We start from the raw sequence: 17,875 nt of genomic DNA on the forward strand, positions 1-17,875 counted from the left end.
GCTTGCTTTTTGAAGACGGCCCTACAAAACACAATTAGTATAAATACTAAGTGAAGAAATTGTTCTTTTTTTTTTAAAGATTTTATTTATTTATTTGATAGAGATCATAAGTAGGCAGAGAGGCAGACAGAGAGAGAGGAGGAAGCAGGCTCCCTGCTGAGCAGAGAGCCCGATGCGGGGCTTGATCCCACGACCCTAGGGGCTTTAACCCACTGAGCCACCCAGGCGCCCCAGAAATTGTTTTGATATACCTAAGTTTTGCATGAGTATCAATGAGTCTAGCATTTTTCTTTTAAAAGTATCCTTTTATTATTAACTAAATGGAATGTCACATTTGATGTCAATAATCAACACCTCAGTCCATCCAAAAAGGAGCATACCTCGAGTGGACAGAAAAAAAAACCTCTTTAAGTACATGAATACATATATTCTTTTTGACATGAAGTGACAAAATATAAACTGACACATATAGTCGTAAGTATATACACTGACAAACATAAAGATTAGGTTTTTGATGCAATGAAAATGATGTATTTTAGTATTTTATTGAAGAGAATTCAAGATTTTATATCCTTAAAAATTTAACTTAACCATTTGAAAGTTAAAGAAAACGCAAAAGACAGGTGCATGACATCAAGTCAAATGCCTATTGATTTCACAATTAAATAAAATGATGAATAATGGAAAGAATTTAAGATTAGAAATGAGACTAGAGGCTTGCTTAGTCATCTTAACTAGTTGTAAAGCCTTAGGCAAATCCACTTAACTTCTCAGGGTCTCAGTTTTCTTATGTGTAAAATGTAGCAGGTATTTTATTATTTGAAGTGGAAATATTCTACAGCCATGTCTCACTCAAAAATTTTAATATTACTTTGGAAATGGGCACTCCAATTATCTATATGACCTCAATTTCTTCTGTGCATGTATAAATTGTATATTTCAGCACAGCCAAATTATGATAGAATAGCCTTAAGTCCCTACTGAAGTTGTTTACAATTTATCATTTTTCCAGTGATGTTGTTAATTCCAATTGCAGAAAAGAATCACACAAATGGTATCACTTTAAAGCCATAAAGATTACTAAATGTATAATAGCATAGACATGTGAAAGAAAGATTCAACTGTTGTAGGAGAGATTAGGCATCCAGACTCTAGCTAAATTTGTGTTAAGCCATTTCATGAAGTAAAACACATTTAAAATTATTTCACTCCGGGAGAAAGGTAATGAAGCCAAGGTCCCTGGTTCAATTCCCAAGTGAGCCATTAGCTTTTGTATCATTCCGCTGTCACAGACTCGCTACCTCTTATCCCCAACTCACCATCTTTCAAATTCATACTAGTGGTTACAAAGGAAATTTGGTGAGACTGGATATGTAAGCAAAAATCTATCCCCAGTCCTAGAAAAATAACTCAAAGGTCAAGCCGCAGTGATATGACATCATCCAAGTACTGACAGATCAGATTATCCTTATGATGATTACTACTATTATCGCCATCATTATTATGGTGGGAGCATTGCATCATGGTTAAAAGAGCAAGCTCTAGAATTGGACTGTGTGGGTTTGAATCTCTACTGTCCCACTTACCAGCTTGACAACTTGGACAAGTTATTTAACTCTTTGAGCTTTATTTCCTTCCTTTTCCAAAATAGTTGTACTCATAGGGTAATTGTGAGGAACGAGTGAGTTAACCCATGTGGAAAATCCCTGAAACATACTAACTACTAAGTAAATGCTATTATTATCTTTCAGCTGTCTTGCTCATGTTGACTATTTGGCACTTGCTGAAAAACATTTGTAGTAGTTTCCTCTAGCTGCTAGAAACGAACTGGGTGACATAAAACAATAGAAATTTATTGTCTTGCACTTCTGGAGGCTAAAAGTCCAAAATCAAGGTGTTGTCGGGATCGTGCTTCCTGCAGTCTCTGGAGAAAAATTGTTTCTTGCCTGTTTCAACCTCTGATGTTCCCGGTTGTTCCTTGGCTTGTGATGGTATAACTTCAATTTCTGCCTGTCTTCACGTGTCCATCTTCTCTCTGTGTGTGTCTGTATCTATATCAAAATTTTCCTCTGTTTTTATAAAGACATCAGTCCATTACACTTCAGGCTTTCCTGAACCTAGTATAACCGACTAGACTGCGTCTGCAAAATCCCTATCTCCAAATAAGTTCACATTCACAGGTACCAGGAATTGGAACTTAAACATACTGGTTGGGGGTTGGGAGCACAGAATTCAACCATTACAGCATAAAAAGCAGAAAAAAAAAGAAAGAAAGAAAATAAGGCACAAGAAGAAAGGGTAAAGCAAACAAATGTAGAAAAATTGATGCTAGTACTTATTTGGAGGAAATAGGTAAATAACCTCAACACTTACCCATCACTTACCCATCACTACAACAGACCAATACCTTACAGGTGGCTGAGTCACAGCCCTGCAAAAATATCTTTGGACCATGAGTGAAAAACAAGATGACTTCAACAAGCAGTAGAAGCAGACTTCAATATAAGTGGCAGCAAAATGCTGTGGGAATCCTGGCAGAATTATTTGACACAACCCTGTAAATGGCATCCCCAGTTTGTCAAGCCTGTGACTTACTGAGACACACTCCATGGGCCCTGCATTGGATGCAGGGTGTCTTGGATGACATCATAAACCCAAAAAAGGTGATGATGATCTAAGGCCAGCATATGCCCTGCGTACTGGATGACCCCAGGGGTAGTGATGTGTTGTGCAACATGTTTAAGCAAATTTCATGGCCTAAGCCATTGTCCACTCAAAGCCTGACTGTGTCTATAAATAACATTTTCCTATTTGGGCGGTTTTGAACCAAATGGAGAAAGCATGAGAGTCTTCTGCCTGACAGAGCCAAAAAGGATTAAAAAAAAAAAAAATGATGGCTTTATTTTATCATTGATTTAATACATGACTTGGGAAGTCCTCATCATCTCACATCCTCATGTCCAGTTTTTTCCTTCTGCAAAGCAATATTCAGTTTCCACTATATTGACTCAAGTAAATATGTTCACACGATAGCAAAATGCAGCTCGCTGTAGCAAAACTCTCGGCAGGAGAATGTTGTACCCTTTGGTCACGGTTACGATTTAATTTAGGGGTTTATCAGTCTTCCAATGAGATTATGGGAGGGAAGGATAAGTGTAGGAAGAAAATGGTGATGAGGGATTCTGATATTTGAAAATGGATGAGTTTCCCAAAAGAAGAGCATAAAACTGTCTGGATCAAATTCAGATAGAATGCTGGCCTGTTGCCAGGTTTGTAATTGCATCTTGAATTGAGCTGTAATCCTCACCACTTCCGAAAACAATAAGAGTGAGAAAACGATAAACCACATTTGTTTTAAAAAGCGGTTATTTGCTTTAGCATTCCTAATAAAATATTTTCCCTGACACTGTGGTGAAGGCTCCAGAGCTACAAAGATAGTGGTATGTGTTTTGTGGAAGAAGGAAAAAGAAGATAATTCTTTTCTGTAGGGGGAAACAGAATATTGTGCATTTTGGGAATACTGTATTTTGTAAGGAAAACACAATGTGTGTGTTTTGTTTTCCATAAAAGAGAAATTTGTAATGACTTTTTGAAAAATGACCTTTCAGGTTTACGACGTACGAGTATAAGGTGTTTGTACACAACAGCGTGGGTTTTACACCGAGCCAAGGAGCTACCGTGACTACATTAGCTGGTTTTCCAAAGAGGGGCACCAACCTCACTGCAACCGTTCTTAACCACACTGCCATAGATGTGACATGGGCTAAACCAAGTAAGTCAGCTTCTCATGTCTTTAGCTCCCCTTAGCATATTATACGAACATGAATTTAAATTGGACGCATTAAAAAATAAAAACAACAAAAAGCTGAGATGCTTGTGCTACTCTTCAGAGCCAGACTCTCTCTCCCTACTTTGACATCCTTCTTGGGCCTTCTCGCCCTCTTCCATTCCTTTTGGTTGGGAAAGTAGTTTCTGTCACACCAACCAGTTGTGATAGAAATGTCCATGTATTGGGGCACCTGGGTGGCTCAGTGGGTTAAAGCCTCTGCCTTCAGCTCAGGTCATGATCCCAGGGTCCTGGGATCGAGCCCCACATCGGGCTCTCTGCTCCGTGGGGAGCCTGCTTCCCCGCCTCTCTGCCAAATAAATAAAATATTAAAAAATATTTTAAAATATTAAAATATTAAATATTAAATATTATAATATATATTTATATATTTATATATAATATTAAAATATTAATATAAAATAAAGTATTAATATTTTAAAAAAGAAATGTCCATGTATTAATGTGCTAGAATGCAATACTGTGCACTTTCTCACAGAAAGCTCTGCCCCACCCATCTTGTAACTCAGTATTTATTAGCAAGAACCATCGACGAGATTGCAGTCATATGAGGGAGTCTTCCAAGTGAATCATCTTTAATGCTGCTTATAGACAGAATTCCAACTTCACAAAGGAAAATGGAACCTGGACATCACCACTGGCCTTGCTTTAATAATGTAGGGGCCTCTCCCTGACCCTATTCAGAGCACACCTTTATGGGAAGTTAGAAGAGCTTCCAGATGGATCTAATCTGCTCCTGAAACTTTAGAAACACACAAACTGAAATTTCAGATTTTGTTGGTCCGCAGAATAGCATTTAACAGCAGACCTGTTAATTTGCAGTGATCCATTATCACCATTAGAAGACAACACTGTATTTATCTTGGAAATAGTTGTTGTAACCATTCTTAGAAGTACCACTTGAGATCTGGCAAATAGTTGAATCAAAACTTGCTAGAATAGTACCACGTATTGAGAAACATCTGATTCACAAATCCCCAAGTGAAATGTTTGTCTCATGCAAGAGAACTGTACCTGCTAGGGTCACCATCTATGGTTATAGTCTGCATAGCTGTAAAACTACTCTTGGCTGGAGGGGCGCCTGGATGGCTCAGTGGATTAAGCTGCTGCCTTCGGCTCAGGTCATGATCTCAAGGTCCTGGGATCGAGTCCCGCATCGGGCTCTCTGCTCAGCAGCGAGCCTGCTTCCCTCTCTCTCTCTCTGCCTGCCTCTCTGTCTACTTGTGATCTCTCTCTGTCAAATAAATAAATAAAATCTTTAAAAAAAAAAAAAACTACTCTTGGCTGGAGATGACTAGGGAATAGTAATCACGTGATTTTCATCCAACCTTTGAGTTTTGTGCCAGCCTAAGACATGCTTCCTGTTCCATTTAGAACATCTGAGTGGATTTACCTCCATGTTCTATTTTATCAGTTGTGAATTAAAACCAGGATTAGGTGACATTAACGGTAAATTAAAATCTGTCCCAGCTCTGTTGGTCTACGTTGCCACTAAATTACCCATTTTTACAGAAGACTATCACCCTAGGGTTTTTATAAAGTTGCTGGTTTCTAATAATCTGTGTCACCTATTTTGGGATCTCTTAAGCCATTTAAATGGAAGAATGGAAGTTAATTGATGCTTATGATTACCCTCTGAGACACCTCTGGGAAAAATACAAAGTTTTTATCTGGAGATGGATTTTTATGTCTGATATATTTGCATTCATCTCCCTCTTCCTCTCTACTTCACCCTCACCACCTGACTCATCTTAAAAGCCTGCTCATAAAGGTGGATGTCCTCCCCCTCATCTGACATTTGAATACTGCTGTTAAGATCCAGCTGCTGAATTTTTGCCAGTATAGGTCCTTTACGTTAGAATCGCATGCCTGAAGTAAGCGTGCTCATAAAAACTGACAGACCTAATAGATCTGCAGCAGCCCGCTGAAGTTGCACTACCTTGGTAATCTGAACCTCTGACCTTCGGCATGTAGGTAATGCAATCTGCTGTTATTTCCATTCATACCTTAGAAATATTCCAGATAACGATTTGTGAGCACAAAGGTTAACTCTCAGAAGAGGGTCAGCTCTCCCAAAGCTTGTTGCATTATCATTTTCTTCCTTCGTGCAACCTGCTAGCCTAAGTAAATTAATTAGTCACTCTTCTCTGAAAGGGCCACCTCTTTTTTGCAATTTTAATTTAAGTTGTTTCCTTGGTTTCCTGGATATGTTTGGCACATTGTTGAACATGCTAAAAGGCACAAAACTGTAGGATGAAAATCAGTTGGATACATTTATAAATATTTACTTATTAAAGATTGCCTTTCAAAAAAACATAAAAATGTATTTTTAAAAAAACATATTCTGTCTTAACTGTGACCTCCCCATGGATACACCATTTTGAGGGCTGCGTATTTCTGGTAAATTTTTACTAACCACAGATTAATAGGAATGTTATTGAACATTTTAGAAGCGCTCATTTTAAATGTTTGCTTCACTGTGTGGTCCCATGTGAGGTAAAAGCATCCCCACATTCCTTCAGTTCATTTTTAGGGTTCATATAGCAGACTGGCAGCACACAGACCACATTTACTTCCCCATCCCCCCCTACACTGTTTTGCCTATAGTATTTTTCTTAAATAATATTTTCCCAACATTTAACAATTAGAAGATTTCACATAAAGATGATGATTTGGGGATTGATTTGAAAAATCAAATGATTGGGTGAAATTTTTTTCACACTCCCAATTCTCCTGTGGGTGATTCCATCTATTCTCACTGTTTCAAGTTCTCCTAACTAGAAAAATTACAAATTTCTATGAAGCCTTATGAAGGGATGATTTTAAAAAATAAACTTTGGAATCAGGGAAACGAGTTTGGATCCCAGTCCCAGTATTTTCTTAGCACTATGACTAAAGCAAGACACTTAACCTCACTGAATCCTGGTTTCCTCATTCAGTAGCTTTAAAATGTTGTGGTAGGGATGAAATGAGATAATAGCTGTTTAGAACTTAGTAATCATTTAGTATCCATATAAAGTATTACTGTGTCTCTAAAATGTTGGCAGTGTTGTCAACAGCAATTTTACAAAAGAAAAAAAAACTGGAAAGCCATTTCTAATAAAAATTTGGTCATGGCATTCAGATAAAAGCTTTTCTATGGTGAGTTGAAGAGAGACAAAGAAGAGATGTCCCTTTATAATGACCTAACTTGACTAAAAGGTAGACCCACCAACCATCACGTAGTATCATTTCCTACCCCCTTCCCCTTGGAGGTGGTGTTCCCCATGCCCATCAGCCTAGAGACTACACACACTTACCAGCCTTGGAGTTAGTCATGGCCTTGTGCCTTTGTTTGTACCAATAAAATGTGAAACGAAATGATGTATGTCTTTTGGTGTCATAAGCACAAAACATTAGCTATGTCCCTTTCTGTTCTCTCTTCATAATTTCCCTGGACTGGAATGTAGACATGGCAGTTTTCTCAGTTTCAACTCTGTAGACATGGATGAGACCATAAAAGAGCCAAAACACATAAGAGAAGGAACCTGGGCTGTTGAGATAGAACACCATCTGATTCACTCATTTGGGGGCTATTATGTGAGATATAAATTAACATCTATTTTATTTAAGTCAACTTTTATCAGTGCCTCTAGGTTACCACAGTTCAGTTAACTCTCTCAGTCCCTGTTTGCCCATATGAATTCACTTAAGGAGCAGAAGTTATCTATCCTGTTTCTATTGCTTAATATAGCATGATGAGTAATTAACATATCTCATACACAATTTCCTTTAAATATAATTTTCTCTGGCAGGCTGTTGAAAGGAGTTGGAACACAATGAAAGACTAAGTAGCTGGGAGGATTTCCTAAATACAGGTGTTTGTTTCTGACTATGCATAAATTAGATAGAAGGCATGAGAAATCATTTTGGGAAAGATAAGGAGCCTGGCTTGGATCACTTCTTTATGTAAGCAATCTTACTCTCTTGCAGAGTAAAGAATTTTCTAAGGAAGTAATTTGATTAAAAAAAATATTTTTTTTAACTCTACCCTCAATGTAGGACTCAAATTCACAACCCAGAGATCAAGAGTCTCATGCTCTACTGACTGAGCCAGCCAGGTGCCCCACAAGAAGTAGTTTTGGTTCCTCACATTTTCCAAGAAGTATTTGGTTAATGACACAAAGCTCTGCATGACGAACTTGGGAAATTGAACACTGATTTGAGAATCTATGAGCAAGACACACTTCTATTATAAAACAACCTTAATGGGATCCTTCCAAGTTTTTACATTTGAACAAAATTACCTCCTCCCAAGGAGCCTGCTAATGAGAGATGCGGCTAAAGAAGTCAATCCTAGACAAATCTGGACACCTATTGAATGGAGTGGTTTGCTGTAATTGCTCTAGATCAGGCCACAGATGTTTTTGTAAAAAGCCACATAGTAAATACTTCAGGCTTTGCGTGCTATATATAGTCTGTATGGCAACTGCTTAACTTTGCCATTGTAGCACAAACACAGCAATAGATGACACCACACAAGCATAGCTATGTTCCAGGAACAGTTTGTTACGGACACTGAGATAAAATTTTCGTATAATTTTCACATGTCACAAAATACTATTCTTTTGATCTTTTTTCCCCAGCCATTTAAAAAATGTAAAAACCATGCTTAGCTTGCAGATTATATATATAACCACGTGGCAGGTCACATTTGACCTAGGGGCCAGATTTTGCCCATGGACCATCATTGTCTGACCCTAATGTAGATGCTAAAAATCTAGAGGATGTAATTGACATTAATAGTAATCCGTAGGGGGGCGCCTGGGTGGCTCAGTGGGTTAAAGCCTCTGCCTTCGGCTCAGGTCATGATCCCAGGGTCCTGGGATTGAGCCCCACATCTGGCTCTCTGCTCAGCAGGGAGTCTGCTTCTCCCTTTCTCTCTGCCTGCCTCTCTGCCTACTTGTGATCTCTGTCAAATAAATAAATAAAATCTTTTAAAAAAGATAGTAATCTGTAGGGGTGCCTCTGTCACTCACTTGGTTAAATGTCTGCCTCTGGCTTAGGTCATGACCCCATGGTCCTGGGATCGAGCCCCACGTTGGGCTCCTTGCTCAGTGGGAAGACCTTCTCCCCCTGCCTGCTGCTCCCCCTGCTTGTGTGTTCTCTCTCTCTCTGTCAAATAATGTCAAATAAATAAATAAATAAATAACATCTCTAATAATAATCTCTAAAAATAATCCAACAGCGTGTGAGGAACATTACCTAAGTGCTTTAGCAAGAGGACTTTCAGCTAGTTCACCTAACAACTGTTTTAAATTCCTTGGGAATCTATTCCAAAGGAGAGGAAACTCTTGTATATTTGAGAACTGTTACAGCTAAGATCACATTTCTGACCAATATATAGAGGTTACCACCCAAAATGTCATTTAGTAGCAAAAATTATGTCCAAAGTTTATAACAGTCTTCTTCAACTCACTGAGGTGGCCTGATTGATGCGCTACAGTTAGAGGAACACCTGTACTCAGATAAATTTATTTGATCTAGAAAATATGGGTTGCACATCATAGGATTAGAATATCTGAACAAATTTTACAAATTTTTTTGTCGTTTCAAACACATGCTAGCATGAACAGCTCCAAATCATGTAACTCTAGCTCAGATATTCACACTTTGATGTCTAAGTCCACCTGGTTGCCAGAAAAACACTTCAAATTCAAGAAGTCTCAAGTGGTACATGTGTCCATCCCATAATTACTCCTATGTTTTCTTTTTTTTACTCCTATGTTTTCTATTTTATGTAATGAGATTCACCCAGAAACCAAAACCATAAATCTGAGATTTCTGTAACTCTTCCTTACCCCTTCTAAACAATCTGGGGTGGCTTAAGGACCTTGGCTCCTTCCATCCAGTAGATCCACCATTCCCTTGGGCCTTCAAGTTCCCCAGGTGGGAAAACTAAAGACAATTGGAAATGACCAGTTGCTCTAAAAAGAGCACAAACTGGTCGCATGACCTTACCCAGATGCAAGAAGCCCAGAAAATATATTCTGGCTATCTGACAAAAAGAGAAAAGACATGGGTGTTGGTGAATGATAACTTTATCTTCTGTAGTGAATTCTAAAGTACAATGCTATTTGTCCTATTACTTTCCTTGACCTTCTTACCTGCCATTTTCAATGTTTGGTTCTAAATTATTATATAATTGTTTTTACATAATTATTTTCTCTAAATAGTTTTGATTTTTATTATCAATTCTAAAACTTTCCCAGTCTTGAATTCTGGATCTTGATTCACCCTTTTTATTTTCTGGATAACATTATTGGGAAAATTTTATCATTATAGTTAAATTAGTTAAATAATTACTCATATATATATGTGTGTGTGTGTGTGTGTGTGTATACATATATGTATTTAAATTTTTGTCCTAAATAAGAAAGTATTTTTTGTTGCATTTGCACATAAATAATTACTTAGGTGTGTATGAAATTCTTGTATCAAATGTTTCCCCTAAAAACCTGATGAAATTGTTCCATCATCTCCCAATATTTGATGTTCTGGATGAGAAGTCTGAAACTCACCTGACTTTTTCTCCTTTGTAGATAATTTTTTAACATTTAGCTTACCTTTGAAATGTTAGAATGTTCCATGATATATCTGTGTTTGGATATATTCTCATTATTTTGATCAAAACCATATTAATTCAATTTATGGACATAAACCTTTATGTTGGGTCAGGTTTCATGGGCAATTTTATGATCATCATTATTTATTCCATTTATTTTTTAAGTTGATTAGATATTTTTATTCTCTGTCTTCAATATCTATAATTCTGACTTTCATTGATTTCTTCTTAGTCATTTTCCTCTCCATTCTTTCCTACTGTGTACTTTTAATCTGCTTTTTTCTACTTTCCAGGCAGATTTGAATCCTGCCATTGTTTTTTATGTTTCCTTGCTATCTTATTTAAGCAAGAGCAGTTAACATCTTGCTCTTCATATCTGTCTTTTCATGATCATCGGTACATGTTTCATAGAAGCTTCTTTTTCATAAAGGCATGTCCCGCCTTTGTTATTTAAGAACTCAATGCAAATGTTTGCTAAAACTTCCATCTCATTCTCATAAAAGTAATACATATACACACAAACCTGCTTTTGAAGTTTCTAGACTATGTTTTCCCTCTCTCATGCTACGAAGAAATCTTGTGACTTAATGTTTTTCTGTTTTAAAAATTCAGCCTCATTCTAGCTATTTCAATTCCAATAGCATTCCTCTCTCAGAGGTAGACTCAAGGTCAGCAGCCTTTAATTTTGTGCTGGTCTACTGAACTAAGGATGTATCTCCTGTTTCTTAGACAGTTCAGTGACTTGGGAAGAACCCACTGAAGTTTAAAAACTTGTTCGAACAATTAAGAAGTATACTGTGCATATACTGCTCCTAGAACTTGTCCCAAGATAACTTGGATATGAAGATATAATGTGTTTCCTACTATTTTTCTGTGTTTTGGACTCTGCACTAAATGAGTGAGTGAAAAGAAGTGTTTAAGTGGATGTTGGTGAGAGGCAAGATAATGCAGAAATCTGGTTAGAGAGGCCTCGATATCATGGAGTAAGACATAACCAATGGAACTCAATTGCCATCTTTTTCTGTCTTTTGAGGGACTATAGATTTTGTTCTATTTCAAGTGGGTTGATAAACATGGCTAAGAATTTGCATCTAATGGAATTTTATCCAGATGTCAACACTAAATCTTTGTTCATCTTGAACTTAAAGTGCTAGTCATAATATTTTCAATGTATATACATAAGTACATTGATTGAAACTTGATGGGAGAGATATCAGGGATGTTTAACAACACAGGTATAACCTATTTATAGTTGCCAGTAATGTTTGAAAGCACTTCATCAAATCATATCTTTAGCATTTGTATCTCTAACAAGAGTCTTCACTTAACAAACTAAAATACAGCATAAACTTCAAATCTAGTACACTTTCCATTATACCTCAGCTGCCATAAATTACTGAGAATTACTATTGTAAGCCAGTAAAAAATAATTCTAATGAAAGAAGAAACTTTTGCATTCACAGCACCAATGGCTTTGCTATACTTGACTAACATCATCTGGGAAAATATTGATGGATATGAATAACCAGTTCCTGCCCATGCACAATAATGGCCGCATTATTGAAGGTGCTTGCATGTTGTGACATCAGAGAAAAGAAAATCTTAATGCCCAGAGTCTTCCAAGTTTGTTACGAAAGTTCTCTTCCTATAGACTCTTCCAACCATACTGACATCCCAAACCTGGTGCTAGAAATAAGGTCAAAGCAGTACTGTGTTCAGCATTCAGTTTTTATGCAAGACTCCCAAGATCTTATCAAAAAGGTGTCCTTAAATGAAAGTCATACATCCTTTAAAGCCATATTCCTTTAAGTGGCCATATACTATGTACTCACATATCAGAGACACTGTACTTTAATGACCATAAAGAGAAATGCCACGTTTTCTTCTGTCTTTGGACTAGTGCTACTGAACTATTTTGATGCATACTTTTACATACAATTTCAGGAGGTTTTTAAACCAGCATTCCACCCCACAATCCTAACATGAACCGAGGTAATAGTTTCTGCTTACGGTCTTTAAAAATAATACTAATCTAAGTAGAGCAGTACACTATGTAGTATACTTACACTGTTTCCTACCTAAGAAAATATAGCTGTTTTATGGCTTCTTTTTATTTTATTTCTTTTTTATTTTTAGTTAATCTATGTACTTTTTAAATTTAAATTCAATTAGCCAACATATAGTACATCATTAGTTTTTGATGTAGTGTTCAATGATTCGCTAGTTGCGTATCATGTTGCTAGTTGCAATGTGATACTACTTTTTTTAAGAAGTAACAGAGCACGTACCCTCCTTAATGCCGCACCTCTCTCCTTTCTGCAACCCTCAATTTGTTTCCCAGAGTCAAGAATCTCTCGTGGATTTTTCTCCCTCTCTGATTTCTTCCCATTCAGTTTTCCCTCCTGTTCCCTATGTTCCTCTGCATTATTCCTTATGTTCCACATATGAGTTAAACCATATAACAATTGTCTTTCTCTGATTGACTTATTTCACTTGGCATAATACCCTCCAGTTCCATCCATGTCAATTTAAATGGTGGGTAGTCATCCATTCTGATGGCTGAGTAGTATTCCATTGTATATATGAACCACTTCTTTATCCATTCATCTGTTGAAGGACATCTGGCTCCTTCCATAGTTTGGCTGTTGTGGACATTATTGCTATGAATATTAGGGTCCATGTGCCCTATTTTCACTACATCTGTATCTTTGGGGTAAATACCCAGTAGTGAAATTGCTGGGTCATAGGACAGCTCTACTTTTAACTTCTTGAGGAACCTCTGTACTATTTTCCAGAGTGGCTGTACCAGCTCGCATTCCCACCAAGCATCATAGAATGGTAATGTGAAGCAGAACTTAGAGCAAAGAAAGGAGAAACTGGGTAAAAGCAGAAAAAGAAAACAGTAAGCCAGTCTTTGAAAGGATGATGGTTGAGGAATTGATGAGTTATATTCGTGAGACAGTAAGTGATTGATTTTGGCACCCTTTAAACATTTGTCTACATCATAGAAACACAATGAAGTAGGAGAAAAGACTGAGAACCTTGATAAAAATTCAGATATCATCCTGGGATCCTACTGAGCAAACCCTTAAGGAGAGTATGCTGTATCACTCTACAATATCAACAGTGTACATAACAGGATATCTGTCTAACATTCTTTTAGGTAGCATTTAGCAATTTCAAAAATGCCTCAAGTTCTAGGATCAATGTCAGGAAATGCCCTGATTTGCATTAACATACACTCCTTTCAAGGATGATGTTGCTTAGAAATGGAAGTCGTTCCATGTTTTGAATACTTTATTTTACTTTTAGTTTCCTTTTATAACTGTTACATTAAAGTTCTGAAGATTAGTTGAATAACTAATAGCATAATTAAATATTTAAAACTAGTAGCATAATTAAAATATTTAAAAGAAATTTAAAAGTTTATTTTCCTATAAAGGTAAGTTTCTATGTAATTAATCATAGGATGAGGGGAAGAAAAATAAACTTTTTTTTAAGAAGTAAAATGCCACCATAAAGACGTTTCCATAAGCATTCCATTTCCCCCTTCTAGACACAGCTGAAGATGAAGTTTATCTTCTGGTTTTTTCTCCCCCGTGAGAAACCATTTTAGATCAGGCACAATTACAGTATCCTGCATTTATTGTTAACAGCCTTTCAAGACCTACAAGGTGATGTTGAATATTACACACTTTTTTGGAGTTCTGCTACCTCAAATGAATCTCTCAAAATCCTCCCAGATGTAAACTCTCATGTCATCAGCCACTTAAACCCAAACACAGAGTATTGGATTTTTATCTCTGTCTTCAATGGAGTCCACAGCATCACCGGTGAAGTACTGCGCGCAACCACTTTCGATGGGGGTGAGTCCAGATTTCAAGGGACACTTGGCTTCAGAGATGCAAATGAAATTGATTGATTTTTTGCTGAGGTTGAGATCAGTCATCCCTCCATTATAAAATTTCCGGTGTTGGAGGGAAGGGGGTTGGGGCTAAAATGCTTAAGTGCTCGCTGTCATCAAGTGGCAGATCAATACACAGTCCCTTAGAGACAGCAGCACAAGGCTCTAATAATGGGATATTAGCCCAGTTTGTTCCTGTTCTTTTCGGTGTATGCTGAGTTTGGAGCTGAGTTCACATCAATAAATGGTGACATTTAGAAACTTCTTTTTTTTAAGATTTGCTCTCAGAAGCAGTATGCTTTTCAAAACGACAGCCAGGCACCGTGAGGGCTCTCCCTGAGTCACCAGAAATAGTAGGTGGAAGTTCAGCCACTGAGAAAAATTGCCTATGACTCATTTCTAAGCCAGTTAGCAAGGGGGAGGAAGCAAGGGAAGCAACTTGTGAATCTGAAATGTGTTTGGAATGGTCTTTCTAATCTTTTTGGCTTTATAAAGTCTCATTATAAACATTATAATATCATTACCTCCCAAGCAAGTGTTCCAGGTCATTAGCAGAGCACTTTAAGTGTGGAACCCATTTCCCTTTGTGGTGCCAAAGGTCAACACCTTTTGTTTATAAAATAGAATGGATCACAAGGACAATTTTTCAGCTAGTTAAGATGGGTTCTTATGATAAAAATAGGTCTTTGCATAGTTATTTCTGACATGCTTGAATAATTGTGTAATTTAACGCCAAGCAAGATTTTTTTCCTAATGTTAGATTTCATCATTACCTATGATAATCAACATTCAAAATCATTTACATAATGACAATATTGCATTATTGCTTCATATTGCTTGAGTTACAAGCTAGTAACATCAAATGATTTTTTACGTTCCACCAGCCTCAGCCTCAATGTATTTGAGTTTTATTTTTTGCTTAAGGAGCAAATCTTCTTTTTTCCTTTTTTTGCCCCAGGAGGTATGGGGTGAAGGGATGGGGAAAGAGACAAATAATAGATATGTGTTAGTGCTGCAGATGGGTGAATAATTTATCATCATATCCCACTGGTCACATAGTATTGAAGATTAGCACTATGCTGGTGGTATAAAGCATTTTACCACCAATTCTTATGGTTTCTAACTGAGAGTATAATAAGCCAATTTACAGAGGACTACAGACTGTGATAACTTCATCAGAGAAAAGCAGATAAGCAACGAACCCTTTGCTAAACCTAAATACTAATCTGCGTTGAGTTTAACAAGTGCTTTTTCAGAGACAGCTGGAGTTTATTCAGTTTCTTCCTTTAATTCTAGAGCCTCAGGGCATGCTTCCTCCAGAGGTTGTCATCATCAACAGTACAGCTGTACGTGTCATCTGGACATCTCCTTCAAACCCAAATGGTGTTGTCACTGAATATTCCGTCTATGTAAATAATAAGCTCTACAAGACTGGAATGAATGTGCCTGGGTCTTTCATTCTGCGAGACCTGTCTCCCTTCACTGTCTATGACATTCAGGTTAGAACACTGTTTTTTGATGGTTAAGTTTATAGATATGCTAAATAAAACATGCTAGGCTATGTCTCTCGGTGGACACCTTAGGTCTTGGTTACAGATTATCTATTTACCGGGGGAGGGGAGAGAAAAGAGATAAACTGATTAGGATTAAATCTGTTTGCTGAAAGCAAACACATGAGTCTCTGGAGAGAAGATAATGGTAATATGGAAAACAATGGTGATGATATTCTCACCGGCAGGCAAAATGAGGCAAGTCATATATTGGCAGGAGATCTTGCCATACAGTTTACTTTTGTCCTTCCTGGTTCTTTTATGGCTATCAAAAGCAGAATCAGCCTGTGAATGTGGAGACTTTTTTTTTATCCCTACTTCTGCTGTTTACTAATTTAATATCCTCAAGGAAGTTACATAACCTGTTTGGTGTCAGTTATCTTTTTTGTAAGGACAATGGACTCCACAACTTAAAACATTCTATCCACCCCTGGCATTCTGTGATTCTGAAGGCAACAAGAAAAGTGACTATATGGCAGACAAATATATTAAAAGGTTTTGCCACATGTGTGGCAATCCTCACCTATGGGAAAAGAGTTGTATTTAAACTTTTTTGCCCTTGAACCTTCTTTGAGACTCTGATGAACCCCTGAACCCTGCCCTGGAAAAACATGTATGTATTTATGTGACAAGTCGGCTTCCACTTTCAGAATGCATTGACCGTGTGAGGCCCAACTCACAGATCTCTCGGAGATCTACTGACCTTCAAAATAGAAAAAAAAACATAGAGACAACGAAGGCATTTATAACAAGGAACTTTTCCCTAAGGCGTTGGAAATCTTATTACCGTGCTAGGGTGTAAAAGATAACAAGGCCAAATGTGGAAATTAATGATAAAAACAGAATGTTTCATAAATTCAAAGTTTATAGAGGAGGGTGGCAATTTGGTAAGTTTTTAAAGAAACTGTGCTGCTTCTAACGAAAGCTTCTAACGAAATTATTAATTTGTAAATAATTTTCAAAAGACATTAAGCATAGAAATTTTGTTTGACCACAGAAACTTTTCACTGGCTGTGTCCATTAAGTGCTCCCTCCTTCATTTTCCTGTACCCTTCTTTCCCTCACATTTGAAGGTGAAACCCACGGCAATCATCTGGCTACAACCAATGCTTTAGCCTCTCCTACTGCTAGGCCTACCTTCTTCAGAAAGCAAAAAGATATTTGATAAAAGAAGAAAGATATGTTGATTATTTTTCATTACACTCTGTGATTTCCATGAACTGACCTGAGTCATCTTAGCATGGAACACGCAGACAGATGCTCATGTCCACAGCTTTTCAGTGAGTCCATATGTGCCCATACATCATAGGTCAAATTATAAAATAAAAATCATACTCCAAGTAAAAATCATACTCAAATTATAAAATAAAAATCATACTCCAAATAACCTTTATGAACAAGGTTAGTTTAGGAAGGTGATAGAGGGTTTGCTGGATTATTCTCTTTGGGGCCCTCGTGGAGAAAGACATTGAGTCCTCAAAAGGCAACTTAGTCATTTGTTTTACCAGGACTCAAAATACAATGTAAGGTGAGGTCACTGGGTGCTGTGCACACGCGTCCTGATCCAACTTTCTGCCCATACAGCGAGAGTTGATGTGTCAGTGCTTCAGGCATGTTCTACTGTGAAAGGCTTCACTCAGACCTACTGACTTGAGTCACGAGTGGCCTGACAAGAGTGCATTTTGATCAGATTTAGTACATGGAAAAAGATAAGGAGACAATAGACCAAATTAGAATCTAATACTTAAATTGTGTTATTAGGAACTAAGATATTCTTATCCTTGAAACTATATTTTTGTGAAGCTCTTCACATTCCAGGAATACTGCTTGAAGTAGTTGTTACATCACTGGAAATTTGAATACTAAATACCAAGATTTTCATTTACGATGTCAAAGATGATTTGGCCCATTTAAAATATGCATCTAATTGATATGCCTGATACTTTAGACTTAAGGTTCTGTATGTTAAT

At 37.2% G+C, this 17,875-nt stretch overlaps 1 protein-coding gene across 1 annotated transcript in view; it reads left to right on the forward strand.

Moving 5' to 3' along the window:
* USH2A (usherin) overlaps nt 1–17,875 on the forward strand; it is a 714,551-nt gene that overhangs the window by 494,250 nt on the left and 202,426 nt on the right. Inside the window, exons 43-45 of the mRNA XM_045983172.1 lie at nt 3,609–3,772; nt 14,108–14,317; nt 15,652–15,854. Coding sequence (XP_045839128.1) covers nt 3,609–3,772; nt 14,108–14,317; nt 15,652–15,854 — 577 coding nt within the window. The remainder of the gene's footprint in view (nt 1–3,608; nt 3,773–14,107; nt 14,318–15,651; nt 15,855–17,875) is intronic.

Source organism: Meles meles, chromosome 17 (genome assembly GCF_922984935.1).
Source record: "Meles meles chromosome 17, mMelMel3.1 paternal haplotype, whole genome shotgun sequence".
NCBI classification, from domain to species: domain Eukaryota; kingdom Metazoa; phylum Chordata; class Mammalia; order Carnivora; family Mustelidae; genus Meles; species Meles meles.